This window comes from Notolepis coatsorum, assembly GCF_963971535.1.
Source record: "Notolepis coatsorum genome assembly, chromosome: 19".
Classification (NCBI taxonomy): Eukaryota; Metazoa; Chordata; class Actinopteri; order Aulopiformes; family Paralepididae; genus Notolepis; species Notolepis coatsorum.
Window position 1 is genome coordinate 27,038,604 of NC_140183.1, and position 20,282 is coordinate 27,058,885.

Consider the following 20,282-nt stretch of genomic DNA (forward strand, 5'->3'; position numbering starts at 1 on the left):
AAAAACGACCAATCGGCGTGCAGTGTTGGCTTTAGACGGAGACGCGATGCGTGATTTTTCTTAACGTAGCCTATGTGTGCGAAGACACTCTCTGATTGGCTAGCCGCGTACAGCGAATACCCTCTGATTGGTTTAGCGCCGAAGGGTCTCTTCCGTCTAACCATAACCCTAACCTTAACCCTAACTCTAAGCATAACCCACTTCGAAAGATGGCCAAAGCATAACCACTACTTTGAAGCAGAGAATAATATACAAGGCGGAAGAGACCCTTCGGCGCTAAACCAATCAGAGAGGGTCTTCGCTGTATGCGGCTAGCCAATCAGAGAGCGTCTTCGCACACATAGGCTACGGAAAAAAACACGCAGACGACGCGATACCGTCTACATAACAAGCAGAAAGCTTAGCTTCCTTTTCTGTTTGAGCCTATTCGTTTGCGCTAAGTCGTAACTTACTCAGTAAGCCTTACTGCAACCCCACTTAATGCACGAGCTAGAGAACTATTAATAATATAGTTGCATTTTGCATAATAATAACAGCACGCTGCCTCGTTTGCACTCAAAGAAAGCTCCTCGCCAGACGAGCGACACCACGCCCTCGCAGCAGGACGTCCGTGAGGTCAAAGGAGAGCGCTGTTCATTCCGTTTGTTTGGTACATTTTGTAATTCAGTGTTTAGCCGTTTTAGCTAACTTCGTTTAATATACTTCATATACACCAATGGCCTATCCGGGATACGGCGCTCCAGCACAGGGCGGATATCCAGGAGGACATCCAGGAGGACAAGGAGGGGTAAGAAGAAGAACACTGAAATAAATCGCTGTCGTCTCAGACAGACTCATGAAAGTATGTTTATCCCGGAAGTGAGTTGTCATCGGACTGAACTAACGTTAGCTTCTTTAGCTGTCTGTTTCTCCTAAGTGTTTTATTACCAGTTACTACCGGCTTTCTAGGATACTGTGGTATTAAAGGAACCTGGAGCCATTGCCATTTCCTGCAAACTCATTCTCTGGATAGGTTAGATTACAAGCCTACTTTAGCCTCGTTTGGCTTAATAATTCCACTGTACTAGTGGAATAGTTTGCACCACTGAGTGTGTGTGTGTGCTCGTGTGTGTGTGTGTGCGCGCGCACGGGATGTAGTGAGTAAAGGAAGGGTGTGGGTCTGATCTATGGAGCTTTGGAACAGAGCCAGTGCATTCTTGGCCTACAAAAGTTGTGCTTCACCAGAACCCACCACAACCCAGTTCCATCCACACTATGTAAACTGTAGTCTCGTATCAATTAAAATCCACCTATTCATAATATTAGATTGCATCTTGGTCAGCAAATAGTTACAGTATAATTACAATAGCCTAAATGATAACTGGGCAATGAGCAGTGGCATTTTGTGGCATCAACCCAAGTGTCATCTTTTCTGGACTCTTTGTATCACAAACAGTACTGTATTTGCAAATCTGGTATGTCATAAATGTATAGATGTGTAGCAGTACTGTATGTCATATGTTATGATTAATTGAAAATGGGGGACCCTGATGTAAACAAGATGAAAGTCTTTCTCTGGTCTGCATCCCCTTAACAATTGTACCGGTATGTATTGAGCTGTACTGTACACATTCTATTATCTGTTAATAAAGTTATCAATCAATCATCCACACATCATGACTGATGATAACACTTATCAATCGCACATGGGACTGAAGAAAATGCCTATTTAATTTTATATATAAATATATAAAAAAAATAACATTTTATTAATGACCTTTCCCCCTTTTGTGTGTGTGCGTGGCCATCCATCCATCTTAGGAGGAGTGCACAGTCCAATGTGCAGTGTTTGATAGAATCAGCTTATCTCAAGTAAACGGTAAAAGCTGTAACTGTCAGTCAACATTATGAATGTCTCATGAAATAAATCATGTAGGCAATAGGCATGTCGGCCACACCTAGGGCAACCAGGACAGTCCCACAGATTAGCCCTTTGTCCCGCAACAGAAGAGAATCTCCCGCATTTCAATGAACTCATATATAAAATTGTATGTAATGCAAAACATGTTGTTCACTCCTTTGTTTTATTCATGACCATGAATGGAATTTTGATTTGTTGTTTTGTCAAGTTATTAATCACCAGCCATACACCAAAGCCCCGCAAGTAGCCTAGACTAAACAAACACCAGTGTCTCCCTACTTGCCACAGTGCCATGTCACTCTGGTTACTGCGAGTGTGTTGTTTGATTGAATTGATTGATTGAAAACTAACTTTAATTAACAGATTGCAGAATGGGTACATTACAGTACAACTCAATACACACAATTGTTAAGGGGATGCAGACCAGAGAAAGACTTTCATCTTGTTTACATCAGGGTCCCCCATTTTCAATTCATAATGACATTTATGACATACAGATATAATCATCTAATATTGTCATCTAATCTAATCTAACTATGACATTTATGACATACAGATATACAGTACTATTACATTTGTGTCACATGCAGTTTGAGTAGATTTACAGCACTGTGTTACAAACAATGCATGGATGGACCAGATCAATTGATAGAGCTTGGATCTCGTGAAGAGTGAGATTCAAGTCAAAGCAAATTTTATAAACATGCTCTTCATCAGAAGGCTCAAAGCAGTGTGGTCCACTAAGAAGTATTCATTAATCAAAAGGCCTACTACTGTAGATTGTACAGTAGAGTCCACTGCACTCTCCATGGTGCTGAAACCTTAGTCTTGGATTTACCATTATGTTTTTGGAGAGGTAGCCTAACATTAAGGCGCTCGGTAACAACTAAGACGTAACTCATCAGCCTACAATTTTATGTTCTTCTGTTTTACAGTGTTTCTGCTACATATCTCTTATATCACTGATCATTGTTAATTACATCTCATGAGACATATCTGCCCAAAGTTAAAGGTCCGTCTAACCATTAATACATAAAAAACATAGAATAATTAAATTAGTAGTTAATATTGTAGTAGTTCTCTCATCACCATTCGTACAATTATAAATAGGCTAAGTGAATTACAGCAATGTTGATGGAGCAGTGAAGAATGGTTGGATCTGGTCTGTCAGGTACTTCCAGTGGGCACTGAAGAATGGTTGGATCTGGTCTGTCAGGTACTTTCCAAATGTCCCACAAAATCGGCATGCTGTCCTGCATTTGGATGATTTAAGATAAGACATTCCTTTATTGATCCCCTTGGGACAATTCAGGCATCATAGCCGCATGGAGGGGTAACGGTAGAAAGACATAAATACAGGCAATACAAATTATAGTACAGTAGAAAAGTTAAAATAGGCAGTGAAAACAATATAATTAACTCTGAATATATGCATATGATATGAGCAAATAGGCAGTGTGATCAAAGGTGCAGATGAGGGTCAGTAGTATGCCCCATCAGTTATATTATAATAAATATATGGTTATAACAAACACTAGAATCTAAATATATATAGTAGGCTACCATGTCCATGAGTAAGTAAAGTATGAGTGATTTGGATTTGTAGGCCAGAGCTTTTCAATCATTTTCCAATTTTCTTTTCTTCTTGTGACTACAAACTCATATCACAGGATATTGTCTCGGCTCACCTTAAAACAGGAATGTCATCCATTTACTTTATGTTCTTACTGTGCCCCAGGACGCTTGAAGCCTTTCTCCAACGCGTTTTTTGTTTCCGCATCTCTGATTGGCCAGGTCATGTGACATGTACGCCCAATCGTGGGACCCCAAGTTTCTACACTGGTTAAGCTTAGGCGCTCTTTCGAAGTTGGTTAAGGTTAGAGTTTGTCTTTTTCGCATGGCGATAGAACGCCTGCCCTGATTCCAAACCCTAACCAACTTCGAAAGAGTCGCCTAAGCTTAACCAGTGATAAACTAGGCGTTAGGTAGTTTGCAGGCTGTTCGACCTGGAAATAGGCGCAGAACTTGCCGTCCCACGATTGGCGCACATGTCACATGACCTGGCCAATCAGAGCGCAAAACGGGAACCCGGAAACACGGATGCGTTGGAGAAAAGCTACACGCCCCCAGGACAGTTCAGTCAGTATTTGTGAACACGCACCACTCTCACCTAAAGCTAGAAAATCAGTGACGTAACTGAGATGTAAATTGGGGCTCTGAATTTACGAGGCTATAAAATGTGGTTTATATTCTAGCACTGCTAGAAGGTCTGAACTAGAATTAAAACATTTGTGTTTTCTGGTTCATCTCCATGCAAGCCACCTTTGGCTCCTGATCACTGTGGTAGGGTGAAGAGGAATGTTGATTGTGTTCTTGTTTTGTATTCCGTCTGTCCCTCCCTCCCTCCCTCTCTCCCTATTGATTGTCTTCTTTCTTTGTATTCCCCCCCCCCCCCCCCCCCCCCCATCTCTCTCTCTTTCTCTCTTAGCCGTATGGCGGAGCTCCAGGGGCCCCAGGCTATGGAGGATTCCCTGGCCAAGGCCAACAACAGGACCCGCTCTGGGGATATTTTTCTGCTGTGGCTGGGCAGGTAAAAGGCCATCACATCACATCATTACAGTATAGCCTACAGTGTTTTAGGGGCCTTAAGTTTCACCCATATTACAAACACACTATTTTGTCCTTGTTGGTTCCCTGGCTCTATATGTAATGCTAATGTCATATTACAACCGAGCACAAAAAAGAAAGAAAAAAAAGGAACTTCAATGGAGAGTCTGGGGGCAGACGTGTTAAATTAGTTATTTTCACTCAAAAGTCACGTTTGATTCAACCCGTCAGCCCCCAGAAAGCAGGCAAACTTGGGGGTAAGTTTTCAGCAAATAAGTGGCCCGGATTTCATTATTTAGGTAACATAGAATTAAGGCTGTCCTGATTGCCATTTTTGGGCTTCGAAGCTTCCGTAGTAGTTATCGAATAATCAAAGCATAATTGATTATTATTATACACAGAAGATGGGTTTTCTCAAAGTTTATATGATGTTATTGATGTTCAAACTGAATGTTTGATTATTATTTCTATCAGTAATTTATTTTGTTGTTGTAGGCACACCTTTTGGAGGGGTAAAAAAAAAAGAAGAAATACACAGATGACAACCAAAAACAAAGAATACAATGAATGAATGAATGAATGACCTTTATTTATAGAGCACCCTTCACAGCACGAATGCACAGGGTGCTTTACACTACAGCTTAATATAAAAACACAATAAAAACAAAATCAGAAATAAATGACAACAGACAAACAGCAGTTAAAAACAGTGAAACCAGATAGAAAAAGTAGAATAAAAGAATTTGGATAAAATCATGAGTCACTAATTAAAACAACACTATAGAACAGAAAAAGGCGCCTATGTGTGATTAAAAGCCTGCCTGAACAAATGTTCAAAGCATTGGAATAGTGATTCTCTTTATGTTCATTCGCCCGGCTCTGATATGTAGTGAGCAGAGCATAGAGTATACAGGGAACTAGCTAATTTTGTCCTTGTCTTCAGTGTAATTGATCTCCTAATTCACAAATTCTCCTAGATTTTCAATGTTGATTTAAAGTTAATTCTGTGTTTGTTTATACTTATTTTCTTTAATTTAAAGACAAAAAAGTCAGTCATTGTTCAATGTATTATATATATATATATATATATATATATATATATATTTTTTTTTAAAGTATGTAGATAATTTATTATTTATATATCAGTAACGGTAGATATTTATAGTTTTCATAATTATGTTTTCTTAATGATTCTTTATCTGGATGGGTCGTATCCACGTAAACCATCTGGTTGTACACATCACATGTATGAAACAAGTATAATTCATGTTCATTCAAGTTTATTAAAAGTTTCCCTCTACAAAGTTGCATTGAAAATAAATTCTGATAGATGGTCGGAGAGAGAAGCAAGGTAGGCGACGGAAGTACTGGAGAGGTACTGAGAATCCAAGCGTGAGAGAAGGGCAGTCGCACACTCGTAGTAGACTGAGAGAGAAGAAAACCTTGTAGACCACTCCTTTTTATGTGAGTTTTGAGACACTATAAACTGTGTGTTTTCCTGTCTGACAGGATGGACAGATCTCTGCGGAGGAACTGCAGACCTGCCTCACACAGGCCAACTTCTCTGGCGGTTACAAACGTAAGCACAAGGTGGGGGGTGGGGGGGGGTGAGTCATTCTACAGAAACGCACACTTTTGGAATAGCAACATGTCTTAAAATGTAGTTAATTTTCCTACATTTAAACTTAAGTTACAATATTGGTTAACCCTTTGACTTTATGAATCCACATAAATGAGAGCTTAATGATTAAAAAATATATATTTACTTTGACTTAAAGAATGCTTGTGCCATCTTTTTGTCACTGGTGTTACCTCATGCCTTTAACAATATTAAAGTCTTTTTAGAAATGTTTTTTTTCACAATCTATTCTGCACATATAGTCAGAGGCACAGTAGGATAATGATAATGCAAAACATGTGGAGATTATGTATTTATTTATTTTAATCAGGTTTGTGAAAAGTGTGATTGTGTGACGTTTGCTTATTAACACCATCATATCTTTGCTATAATAATAACAATATTTGAAGCGCGCGACACTGTCCTGATATGAGGCGGCGTGTGTCCGAGTGTGTCTGTGTGTTACCTGGAAGCACACGTGGGGGGGGCAAAGCAGCCTGCGATTCTTGACCAATAAAAAGTGTTTAGGGGCGGGACTCGGCCGCGTAATCGCTCAACTAGAGACACAGCGAGCGAATATCTGAGGGGTGGACGACATCGCTGCTCAGTTCGCTGTCGCTCGCGGCAGGTCAGGATAGTCTGATTGAAACTAGGGCTGGGCGATATGGAAAAAAATCATATCGCGATAACGATATGATAATTTTATTTTATTTCTCGATATCGATAATTATCGAATTGTTATAAGTATAAATTTTTTTTTTTATTTTTTTTTTTTTTTTTTTTAACAACAGATGTATGTTTATTTAAATTTTGCAGCAATTCTTTGTCATTGCCGCCATTTTTAGTGTTACATCCCCTCACACTCCAGTTCTCAGGCTGCAGCTGGTTTAAAAGCTAAAGTAAACCGGCTTCTCTGCTGGCTGTGGCTCCAGAGGAGTTGAACAGTTCTGGCTCTGCTAGTTTATTTTCGATCTTTTGGCGCTTTTTTGGTGGACAAACCACCGCACATGTGCACTGTGACTCGTGACTGGAGTCTAGTTCTGCTAGCACACATAGCCTACTGTGTACAGACGGTTTCAAAATGTATTTTAAATTAGAAAGCAAACAAAATAAATGGACAAGAGAAAAAGAAATCTGAATTTGGTCAGTATTGTCATTTGGACAAGCAAAGCCATTCCTTTAAGTTGCAGGCAAGAAAGACAAGTCTGTCCACTGTCTCTGGTTTTAAAACTGCCCCGTTGCAGGTAAAAAAAAAAAAAAAAAAACGATTTTTCGATTTTTTTGTTCGATATCGATTATTAAAATATATCGCGATATTTATCGTTATCGTTATATCGCCCAGCCCTAATTGAAACTAATACATTTTAATCATTTTCGCAATCACGCTCGCTCGCGTCGCTGCCTGTCGGGAAGGGGTGTAACACCAGTGACACAATAAAACACCAGTGACACAAAGAACACTAAAGATTGTTTTATTCAATATCAATTAATTATTTGCGATAGAAAATGGTGTATTTAGTACAAAACCAAAGATTATCACTGACATTAAGTCAAATAACTTTAGTTATTTATATATATTTATTTTATATATATATTATATATATTTTTATTTATATAATTTATATTTATATTTAGTTGTGATCATGAAATGGGTACTAATGAGTTATATTGTATGCATAACAACTTCTTTAAAAGCTTTTACTAAAGCTTATTTACACAAGATAGTCACTGGTGTTACTGGTCGTCACTGGTGTTACCATGAAGAGCAGTAACACCAATGACTATTTTCATGAAATCTGTATTTTACAAAATGGCAGCTACAGTACCTCAAACCACATGTTGCTAATCATGCTAAACTCACTAAAATATGTAATTTAATCAATTTGTATTGATTATTGAGTATTGATATCTTCTTAAAAAATAGGCCATACCAGTGACTCTAGCTAAATGTCTCGTATGAAATTATGAGATAAATGAGAACATTTCCAACATTTGAAAAAAGACAGCAGACTGACTATGTACCTTTCTTCACAGTTCTTCAGGAAGTAGCACGTAGGAAGTGATGTCACAAGTCTTTGGATTTTTTCAGAATAGGGATTTTTGTTAAGCGGTAACACCAGTGACATGACACCAGGGGACAGCTATTTCCATTATATTATTTATAATATTTAGTTTTTTTTTTTTTTTTTTTATGTTAGCCACTTCATACATGTGATAGTGGTGTATACATTCTTGCATTTAAAATGGGAGAGAAATATATTTGTAAACTTAAATATGCCCCTAAACCGCAATACATGACATTGGGGACAAGCACTTTTCTTGTACTTGGAATTTCATATAATTGATTAAAAACAAATATTGCCCAATTCTTGCCTCAAATAGGTATAATTGTTCAAAGAACATTTTTTTTTTTTTGATCCACTTTTTCTCCCATTTTTTCCATATTTTTCTCCCATCCCAATTTCGTATCATCCAATTCAACCCTCCCCTGTCACGAACGCTGTTTCTTGCCTCCCACAAGCCGGCTGCAGTGAGGACTAAGTCATACATAGCACAAGTCCCCTCCGGTACTTGAGGTAACAGCAGTCGCATCTTTTCACCTGCGCAGCTCGATCTCTCAGTGTCAAGGAGTAACGCGTGGGAGGCTCACGCTGCCCCAGACACTTCCTGATTCTACTGCGCAGGCGCACCAACCGACTTGTAGGAGTCGCTTGTTCACAACGTTCGATCCCCACCCTTCAGTTATCCCTCCCCGTAATACGGCCAATGTGTATTACTGCGGACGACCAGCCAAACTGAAAAACAATGTGGAGAGCTGGATTCGAACACGCGAATCCTAGCGTCTCCACACTGGTAGCGAGTGCCTTGTCCACTACACCACCTAGCCGCCCTTGTTCAAAGAACATTTTACATTATTCAAATATATAAATTAAATGTGACTACAAAGTCTGTTTTAAAGTGTATGCTTTCTGCAAAGGCTGGGGACAGAAAAGTGTGCGTTTCTGTAGAATGACTCGGGTAAATTTTTACACATTGACCCTATAAAACAAGTACAAAATACTCTCAAAAATGTGAATTAACCATTTAACTGTTAAGAATATCCAGTTAATTTTAAAACATCCTTTGTCGCGATATAATAGACATTAAGTCATTTGGCCATTTCCACTGTGACAGAATATGTCTACAATCACCTGTACTTACCCTAGTCTGTGGCACAAGGGATAATTGCATCGTATTCCGTCTTTTGGTAAATATGGAAAACAAATTATTATTACTCAAGAACTGAGAATTATTTCATATTGTGAATTGTACATTTTGTTTTCACAGAATAATTTCAGAAATATTTGAGTGTTTGATTTTCACTTTCCATTACCCTGCAGTTGAATATGATGCATTTTTCAATTGGACTATTTCCATACCCAAGCAGATATGTTGATATTATCTACATCAGTATCAGGAAAAGGCCCTTCTGAATATCTTGTTTTTTTCTATATCACAAGGTGTTTTATTTTTGTATGCCTCTGTTCACCAACAGCCTTTAACCTGGAGACCTGTCGGCTGATGATCAACATGCTGGATGTATCCTTCACTTAACCAGTCGGTCAAGTCAGGGAAGCCTGCAGGTTCCACAGACGAGTCAAGTCATGCACTGAAATGGCAACGAATAGGCAGAAAACTTTTCTCTTGTCATTTGGTGGACAGTCTTTTAGTATGTCCTAAAAAAAAGAGTTAACCTGATGCTTGTTAATCCGGCTGCGTTTCAAGTGGCAAAAGTGGCTCAGGGGGTAGAGCAAATCGTCTGGAAATCAGAAGGTTCCCAGTTCGATTCCGGCTCCTCACGGCAGTGTGTAGGAAGTGTCCTTGAGCAAGACACTTAACCCCACTTGCCCCAGGACAAGGTTCTAATTTGTGTTTAGCAATGCTAGAATATAAAACTGATTTGGGTGTAAGCACTCGCACAAACCTTCTATGGCCTCATATAAAGTCAGAGCCCTGTTCATTGTCCCAGATTTTCATCCCAGTGACCAATTGGAGGCTTCTCTCAGATTTTTGCTTTAGAGCGAGTTTTCACAAATACAGACTGAAACAGAACTCAGTGTAGATGGTGTTGCATGTCGTGAAACAGAACTCTGTGTTGCATGTGGTTTTAGACGGTGTTGCATGTGGTTTTTAGACGGTGTTGCATGTGGTTTTAGACTGTGTTGCATGTGGTTTTAGACTGTGTTGCATGTGGTTTTAGACGGTGTTGCATGTGGTTTTAGACGGTGTTGCATGTGGTTTTAGACTGTGTTGCATGTGGTTTTAGACGGTGTTGCATGTGGTTTTAGACGGTGTTGCATGTGGTTTTAGACGTGTTGCATGTGGTTTTTAGACTGTGTTGCATGTGGTTTTAGACTGTGTTGCATGTGGTTTTTAGACTGTGTTGCATGTGGTTTTAGACTGTTGCATGTGGTTTTTAGACTGTGTTGTATGTGGTTTTAGACTGTTGCATGTGGTTTTTAGACTGTGTTGCATGTGGTTTTAGACGGTGTTGCATGTGGTTTTTCAGACGAGATGGTTTCAATTCTCATTTGCTTTTAATATCTCATCAACCAAAACCCTTGATCGTATCACTTTTAGGCTATAACATTAGCACTAAGCTAAGTACAGAACTATTGGACTGTACTTCCCAATGTAAAGCCTGCCGGTCTGTGTGAAGAATCCACACACCGTAGTTGGTATAACCTACAGTAGGGTCAGTGTTGGTCTTCTTTAACTGTCTCTCAGAGAGACATGTCCTGCACCATGGGCTTCAATGAGTTCAAGGAGCTGTGGACAGTGCTCAACGGCTGGAAGCAGCACTTCATGTCCATCGACCGGGACCACAGCGGGACGGTGGACGGCCAGGAGATGCACCAGGCAGTGAGCTCAATGGGTAAGAACGCCTTGCTTTAGTGCACTGAATCAAATCCAATGTATTTGTAAAGCCTGAAATCACAAGGTAGTGTCCATGGGCTGGACAAGCTTCTTCTTTAAACAAGTCAAGAACAAAATCCACCATAAAATCCAACTATGCAACATTCCCCAGCGAAGGTAAGGAAAAACTCACTAAAAACCTAGCAACAGGAAAAAAGCACCACAGGTGATGTGGAGGAGAGAAACCTTAGAAGGGCCGTTCAAAGGGGGATCCCCCAACTTGGATGTCGGTGATAATAGTGTTGCTATGGATGACCGATGGGTGGAAAATAAAACGGGCGAATAGTTGGTATGTATGTACATATACAGTACGTGTTAATAGTGATGTATGTACGCTGGTTCTAAGTGATACACATTAGACTGCAAACCAGCATTTCATAACACATTGTCTCTGGGAGCCCCATCCGAGACCATTTGTTATTAGAAGTGATTAGGCTATGTTCAGAATTCCATAACTGTCTATAATGTAGTTGATGGCAATGAAGAGAGTGAAACCTATGATCAGAATAGTCATTCTTATATATTATTTTATTGGGATGACTTCTAGTTAGTGAAATCAAACCGTTCCCAATTTTGTAGTTTTGGAACCCCGTCAAGGACCCCACGTTGAGAATCGTTGCTTTTAAGGGCGCTTTCACATATAGTTTTGGTGGACTCGGTGCGGTTCGAGGGGGGGAGTTGCAACATTGTTGCATTCTTCATTTGGTTCGTCTGCATTCACATTGCAATTTGTCAAGTGCACCAAACTTTCGGAACAATGTCACACGGTCGAAACGGGCGCTCGTCTATTGGACACAATAGCGAGTGGAAATGTGTGTGTGTGTTTGCGAGCCCTAACATGTGTGTGCGCGCGTGTGTGTGACTGCGAGCCCCGCGTCCCGCATATTGAGAGGATGTCCCTCTTTTCGAAGCAAAAAAAAACATGGGTCAAAACTCAAAAGCCCCTCCCTACAGTAAACGTAGCAACCCGCCTCTTGTCCACACACATTGCTCTGCTCGTGACGCTACCTCATATCGCAGATCTGATTGGTTAGGTAGTAATTTAGCGCTCTGCTCGTGAGAGGTGACTCACTTCCTATATTTGGTCCACGTTTTGTCCGATGAAGCGAACCGAGACCTACATTTTCAGGCGGACCAGAGTTTGCGTGTTTGGTCCGCACCAGAGTTCGACTGAGCATTCACACCGCCCCAAAAAAAGCTGACTATCCGAGAAAACAAACTCTGGTCCGATAGTCCGGACCAAACAGCTCTGGTGTGAAAGCACCCTAAATGTGCTTTGTGTGCACAAGAGGGCGGGGATGCGTATCCTGCGGTCCTTTGGAGCGTGCTTTGTGCATGTCCTCAGAAAATAATGCTACACGTGCACAAGATGCAATGAAGCGCATCAACAGTGTGGATATGACGGGCTAAACAGTAAAACTCCATATAGAAAGCTAAATGGAAACGGGTCCGGGAACTTTTTCTGCCGTGATCTTAACATAACCTCAGAGTGTCGCCATGTTTTCCTTTTACGTTGCAAATCCGGATAGTGGATGGTTCACAAGGAAGATATTCTTCTATATTCTATGTGTCGGACAGGGAGGCTTCTGCCTTCATCTGCCCTCTAGACAGAGCATATGTGTCAAACTCGAGGCCCGCAGGCCAAATGTGGCCCGCCATGTAAATCTGTATGACGGCCGGCCAAGCCGGAAGCAACGCTGACAGCTGGATTCGATACCAGTGTCTCTTGCGTTGGTGACGAGTGCCTTGTCCGCTGCGCCACCCAACCGCCCTCAAAATCAGACATTTCTAAGAAGCTACGCTTCATATGTTAATAGGGGAATTCAGACATGGCTACAAAAAAATGCAAACCTACAATTTCTAACAGGAAACAAGCTTCCTTTGTTGCCCTGGCAACGGGCAGTTTTATCGTTGCAATGATGGTAGGTACTAGGTGGACAGAGCAGTGAGGGGTGCTCATCCAACAACCTCCTGCTCAACACCTCCAAAACCATGGAAATTGCCATAGATTTCAGGACTTAAAAAAAAAAAAATAACCCCAATAACCATCTCAGACCAACCCATAACCCTAACTGAATCATTCAAGTTCCTCGGCACCCACATCAGCAATAAACTCAAATCGGACATTAACACCACTGCCATCATCAAAAAGGCCCAGCAGCGCCTGTACTTCCTCAGGCAACTGCGGAAGTACAGAGTCCAACAACGCCTGCTGGTCCAATTCTACACTGCCATAATCCAAAGCATCCTCACCTCATCCATCACAGTCTGGTACGGTTCCACTGATAAACACACCAAACACAAACTCTAACGCATCACCAAGACAGCCTCCAAAATAATTGGCTGCCCCCTCCCCTCTCTGGACTCCATCTACACTTCACGCACAGTCACCCGCTCTGGTAAAATAGTCAACAATCCCTCCCACCCAGCACACCACTTATTCCAGCGCATGCCCTCAGGTCGCTACAGGTCAATTTCAACCAGACACACACGCTTCACAAACAGCTTTTTCCCCACAGCAGTCCAAACACTAAACACAGACGGGCAAGCATCCAAACTGAAATTAACATGAACTGAACTGAACTGACACTTGTTATATGTGACTGTCCTGTATGTATTTATGTATTTATTGTGGGATTGGGAGATGGGAGGGGGGCGTTTGATGTTCCATGTTGATGTCCCAGTGCTTAAATAACATGCTGTACCGCAAACGATTACCACCAACCATAGTTGTGTGGCATTAAAGTATCTTGTATCTTGTACACAGTATGATATACATGTTTGACATATAGCAGGATGTGTGGGGGACTGAAAGTAACACCTGTGGTCTCCTTGCATCTTTACGAAGAAATATAGAACAGAAAAACGTAGGCAATTTCCACAAAAGTGCATTGTTGACATTTTATGAGCAGGGTTAAAGAGCAAATGCAAAAATTAAGATTTTCCTACCACAATATGTAATATTTGTAACTTGAAGTAATAAATACAGAAAGTTATTTAACTATGTAAAGGAGTAGTTTATTTTACATTACATTTATACTGTCTTTGGCCCTTTGAGGGTAACTATAATGCTGACGTGGCCCTCTGTGAAAATTAGTTTGACACCCCTGCTCTAGAGGATAGACTTTTCAATCCTCCAGTTACATGCAAAATACACAAGTATGGGGTGCCCGAGTGGCGCACCACATTACTGCCTCGCAGACCTACGCGGCCGACCCGGGTTCACCTCCCGCTCCCGGACGGATTTGCAGCATGTCCTCTCCCACATCTGCTCCCGTTCTCCCTCTCCTCTGTCGGTCATGTCTGACCAATAAAGCTGTACTAAAAAAAAAAATACACACAAGTATGTGATCAATGCCACTCACAACGCAGCTGCTTGTCCACTCATGCGCATGGTTAAAAGCAAGTATACTGAGACCCTTGGTGTACGATTAGAGTGCACTTACAGGAAGTATGCAAGAAGTATGGGGTCAAAACAACAACCAAACGGCAGTCCACGGCGGTTGCATTTACAGATTTACAGTCCTAGACGGTGCCCTTGTGAACTTTTGGCACCCTGTGTAAATATGAACAAAAAAGGCTGTGAAAATTCATTGAGTCATTATGTTCACTGTCCCTGGGTTATCCCAGTTCCCCACATCCATCTCGGCAAACGTATGAATATACATACCGTAGGTGGGTGTGTTAATGCAATACACACATAAGATTACTATTTCCATATTCATTACAATCATGTAGTCAATATAACAGAATATACACAGTATACATACAAAATATACATAAATCATTACTATACTATTGCACATGGGAGGGAAGTTGCGTCTGTGGTAAGCACAGAAGGTAAGTGCGACCTTGCAACATTTTAGTTTGGACAATTTCTGTACCATTTCCTATCTTCTGATCTGCACAGCTTCAATATGTGGCTTTTCCACTGAAACAGACATACAGTCACTTCAGGTGGTTCACCTTACTGTTAATAATAAAAATAAAAAAATCCATTAGCTTTTACTTTTGGGAAGAATAAATAAAAACTCCTAACTGTTGGTAAAAACAACAGACACAATCAGATCCTCCTTATCATAGCTTCCTTCTCGATCTACAAGTAGGTCTAAGAAAACTAGGAAAGTCTAGTGAGAAGGCAATTTTATGTGAAAATGTGTATATTTCTTTCTTTGTTTATGTGTAGGCTATCGGCTGAGCCCTAATGCCCTGAACTGCATTGTGAAGCGCTACAGCACACAGGGCAGGATCAGCTTCGACGATTACGTGGCTTGCTGTGTCAGACTCAGGAGCCTCACTGGTGAGTAGGCCAGGTTACATTTATTTAAACATTTTAATTGTTGTATATCACAATTCTGTTTAGTTATGGAAAATCAATCCATGTTCATCATATTGGAGTGCATGGTAATGGAGAGTGTGATAAAAGTTTTACTGAAACTGTAATTTTCCACTGCCATTCAATTGGCCCTACATGGTTCTCATGCAGGCCACACCCACAGTATTTGTTTCTCTCCAGAACCTCAGCAGCTTGGGTGATGTTGCATTGTCACTCAGTGTGGCATTTCAACCCACGACAACGGCACGTTGTACTTAGGGTTGGGTACCGTTTACATTTGAATCGATACCGGTACCCGGTGGTACCTTTTTTCTGTACTTTCATTATAACAACATTTTTATTTCTGTTGTAAAACTAAACTAAAGTCTAAACTTCTCAATTTCAACATTGTTATCAGACCACACAAACTAAAACCCCTCCCTCTCCCAAACCGTTCCTACAACAATTTTTTAATGTTGCATGATCATGTATACATTTATTATGTATTCTTTTTTAAGTTTAAATATCCAAAATGATCTGGCCATCATCAGTAAATACTATCAAACTCCTCTGACCTCATCTGGTCTTTCCAAAGGCCAGAGATGGGACGTGCGCACACACACACACACCACACACACACACACACACAGAAAGGGAGAATGGCTTATAGCAGACTTGATGATTTTAGAATATTTCGGCATGAACGACATACTGATTCTCATTTATTCGGAGGAAACAGTCTCTCAAAATCTTGGTTATTTGGAGGACCCCCGATATCCTCTCGAGATGGGCCCCTTAATGCATTTCTCCTTTATGAGTCAGCTGTTGGAGAGGAAACTAGAGCGCTGGTCTCGGATCAGCATGCTGGTTCCCCCGACCTGATGCAGCCACTAGCAGCTACTCCATGGCCCGTTCCAGGGTCTCTTCCAGGGTCTCGGTCGGTTATGCCTCAGGTGATTCTGTCTCTGCCGCTCCATCCACTACCACCTGATGTCATCAGAACCATTGGGAGCGTGCCTGCTCCATCCACTACCACCTGACGTCATCAGAACCATTGGGAGCGCCTGCTCCATCCACTACCACCTGACGTCATCAGAACCATTGGGAGCGCCTGCTCCATCCACTACCACCTGACGTCATCAGAACCATTGGGAGCGCCTGCTCCATCCACTACCACCTGACGTCATCAGAACCATTGGGAGCGCCTGCTCCATCCACTACCACCTGACGTCATCAGAACCATTGGGAGCGCCTGCTCCATCCACTACCACCTGACGTCATCAGAACCATTGGGAGCGTGCCTGCTCCATCCACTACCACCTGACGTCATCAGAACCATTGGGAGCGCCTGCTCCATCCACTACCACCTGACGTCATCAGAACCATTGGGAGCGTGCCTGCTCCATCCACTACCACTGTTTACGCCGTGAAATGGTTGTCATTCCATAACTGCTGTGAGGCTAGGTCGCTGAGACGGCTTTCTCTTTTGGCCATCTCATCTGCCGAGCCATGCTTTGTGCTTTGTCAGTCCAACCAGAATCTGGCCCATCAGCGGCGATCGTAGCGGTGCCATTCTGCCTAATCCTGCCTTTGTTCCTAAACATCAAGAGCTCATTCAGCTCGTTCCGCCCGACACATCACAAATTGCCTCTGTCATCCTTTGTGCCAGTAGCCATTAGGCTCCACAATCATGGGCAAGGACTGACTTGGCCAATGGCTGGACAACTGTTAGAACTGTTAGAACTGTTTGACTCACAACTACTGAGGCCTGTACTTATTCTCCATCTAAAGGTCAAACCCTTTGTTACAAGTCCGACTCTTAATTACAACTCAAAACTCTCAGCATATGATACCCAATGTTTTAGATGGTCAAATGAGTTGAGAATTGAAGCGTCTTGTGTGTTGATGCACTCACAATGTTTCTTTGATGGATGTGTGTTTCAGATTTGTTCAGGAAGAGGGACACAGCTTCACAAGGATCTGCCTCATTTCAATACGATGATGTAGGTGTCCTTTCCTCCCAAATAACCTCAGCATTGTGCTAGAAAGTATCGGATGATGAGGCTTTAATCTCTCTCTCTCCCTCTCCCTCCAGTTCATCCAGTGTACCATGACCACATGAAGAGGTTGAAGAGCAGAGACAGTGGCCTCTAAAGTCTTCTCACAACAATAGGCATACTTTCTTTTTTTTTCTTTTAACGGTGTGCACTGTATGTATTTTTATACTCAATTATGTCTTTTCTTTACTTTTATATATTTAGTATTACATAAAAACCAGGGTTTCTGTTAGTCGGTATTTACCGGCCAATGGCCGTCTAGAATTGACTGGCAAATATACATCTTGTTTTATATAAGAAAAGAAAGAGGTTTCATACATAGTCGAGTGAATATATGCATTGGTGTGTGGCAGCTGTGGCTTACTGAATGCATAGTAGACTAACGCCCCGGCGAGTGCTTTTTCTGCCAATGACATCACCTTTTGGCGACACATTCGCAAGTTCACAGAGCCCTCCGTTGCAGTGGGCTCCAGTAATTGTGAAACAAGAGATTCCCCCCAGTACTAACGTTAAGAACTGTTAGTGGAAACATGTGGAAAGTAAAATAAAAACGGAAAACAAACTAATATTTTCAGCAGCGAGGCAACAAATATGAAGTACACAGGACGAGCTACACCATGCTTGCTAATTATGTTAACGGTGTTCACTTGAGATGGTCCGAAGCCAAGGAGGCGTCTGCCAGCAGAGTTGCATCAGAGAACAAATGTATTCACAAAATGGATCACCATTCAACATTATTGAAGACTGCTGTGACCGATAAGTCCTTAGGATTTACTTCCCCTAACCATGTTTTCATGCATTTCTTTATGACCGCACATGTATTACATGATATGGCCGTTAAGTTTTACATTTGGCTGCTAAATTAGAATCTGCCTGGCTAGCGGAAACCCTGATAAAATCATGATTAACACTTCATTGTCACATTCCATTTTAACAGTGTATATAATGGGAATAAATTCTGCCCTACAAATGCAAAAAGCAGTAACTTCCACTACTACTTTTTGCCTCTGTACACCAGAGTACCCCCATTTCATGTGTATTTGTACCACTTATCTGTATCCCTCTACATGTGTATGAATACTACATCTGTATCCCTCTAAATGTGTATGTACTAATACTACTATATGAGATCAGTACTGCCCTACAAAGGCTAACTGTAGTTAAGGCCTTTGTAGGGCAGAATTAATTAATGGTAATATATCTACTGTGGCAACCTTGGAGCAACCAAATAATAACCACTAGTATGCCTATGTATTGGAAGACATAATCTGTATGTTTTGAAAAACAGATGTGACTAACTTTAACTCATCCCCAGTTCAGTTGTCATGCTAACCCAAAGAGTGCCACTGGATGACGTACACTTTATGAATAAAAAAGAAAAGAGTATACATGTATGAAGGGAATAAACATGTAACATCTCGCATAATTAGTATTTGGCTTTTATTCCACTCATAATGGAATTTGTCATAGATTTGTACTTTAATTTCCTGCTATGATTTGTAGTCTTGTACACAGTAGGGGTGCCTCTACCAAATCAAATGGACTTTAGTGGTTTATTGATAGTCTGCCACAGTCTAATTGTACTTTATGGTCTAACCAAGTTTATGGCAGCATTCTCCATATTGAGGAGGTACAGGGTCTGTATTCACAAATCCACCCAAAGTGTGAGTACTGGTTTAGAGTCAGCTCCAGTCTGTTGGTTTGAATAAGCTCAATAGAAACAATAGTGTTTCTCGTCACTGACCCCACATCCGCACCTAATCTGGGAAGCTTGGTGAATTTAGTAATTTAGCTGACTCTTATCAAAAGCTACTTACAAGTGAACAAGTCAACAGGATGGGTACATCTCTGGCAGCCAAGGTTAAGTGACATTGTTGGTCAAACGGTGTCAAGCTTGAGGTTAAGTGCATAGTACTATAGACAATATACCATAATTCCTCTAATAGTAACCGGGTCTCAAATACAAGCCGGGTCTCTATTAATGGCCGGGTGCGCTCTTGAGCTAAGCAATTATAAGCCGGCCTCCTAATACAAGCCGGGTTACTAATATACTGAGCTGCATACTGAGCTAGTTACTTGATTTCACTTTGAAAACGTTGAAATGACCAGTGACCACCTGTAATTGCACGGTTTACTATTTCATACAGTACTTGGTTTCAATAAATGAACCCAGTACATTTTACTGGGTTCAAACTGACACAAAATGTTGATTTATTCATTATGATCCGTTTGAAAATTTGAAATATAGGCCTCCCTCTTATACAGGCCTCCTCCTAATACAAGCCTGGTACCCGCTACAGTTGAAACAAATACAAGCCGGGGGTTACTATTAGAGGAATTACGGTAGTCATACTACATTAGCATGATAGGTAGTAGTATAAGTATAGTAACATAGTAGTGGTAACAATGGTAAAAGACGGTACAAAGCTGTGTTCTATATGAGTTCAAGAGCCTTGGTGGCACAAGCTGGCTAGTCGAGGTGAGACATGACTTTATTGCAGGAGGAGTTTGGTGGCTTCTTTTGTCAGGAAGGGGCGGATCCGTTTCACGTTGCTCAGGAGGAATCTACAGGTTGTGGTTGTTGAGGCGATGTGAGCAGAGAAGTTCAGCCGGTCGTCAAGGACCACACCTAGGTTTTTGGCGGTCGGGGACGGAGCCACAGCTACATTCTCCACTTTTTTGCCAGCTATTGTGCAAGGTTCAAGCCCCAGGCGTCCATTTATTATAATTTTTCTCTGCTCCCATCCCCCAATTTAGTTGTTATGCCAATTGCCTTCCTGTTCATTCTACAACTGTACAAGCAAAACTGTACATTGGGATATTGACAAC

General features: G+C 41.3%; 1 protein-coding gene across 1 annotated transcript; it reads left to right on the forward strand.

The window, feature by feature from the left end:
* Window positions 1-357: 357 nt before the first annotated feature.
* Window positions 358-19,527, forward strand: sri (sorcin). The gene is made up of 8 exons (XM_084336471.1): window positions 358-787; window positions 4,389-4,490; window positions 6,017-6,086; window positions 9,661-9,704; window positions 10,893-11,040; window positions 15,268-15,381; window positions 17,341-17,399; window positions 17,492-19,527. The coding sequence occupies exons 1-8, from the start codon at window positions 716-718 to the stop codon at window positions 17,516-17,518; spliced, it is 636 nt and encodes a 211-aa protein (XP_084192597.1). The 5' UTR covers window positions 358-715; the 3' UTR covers window positions 17,519-19,527.
* The last annotated feature ends 755 nt before the right edge of the window (window positions 19,528-20,282 follow it).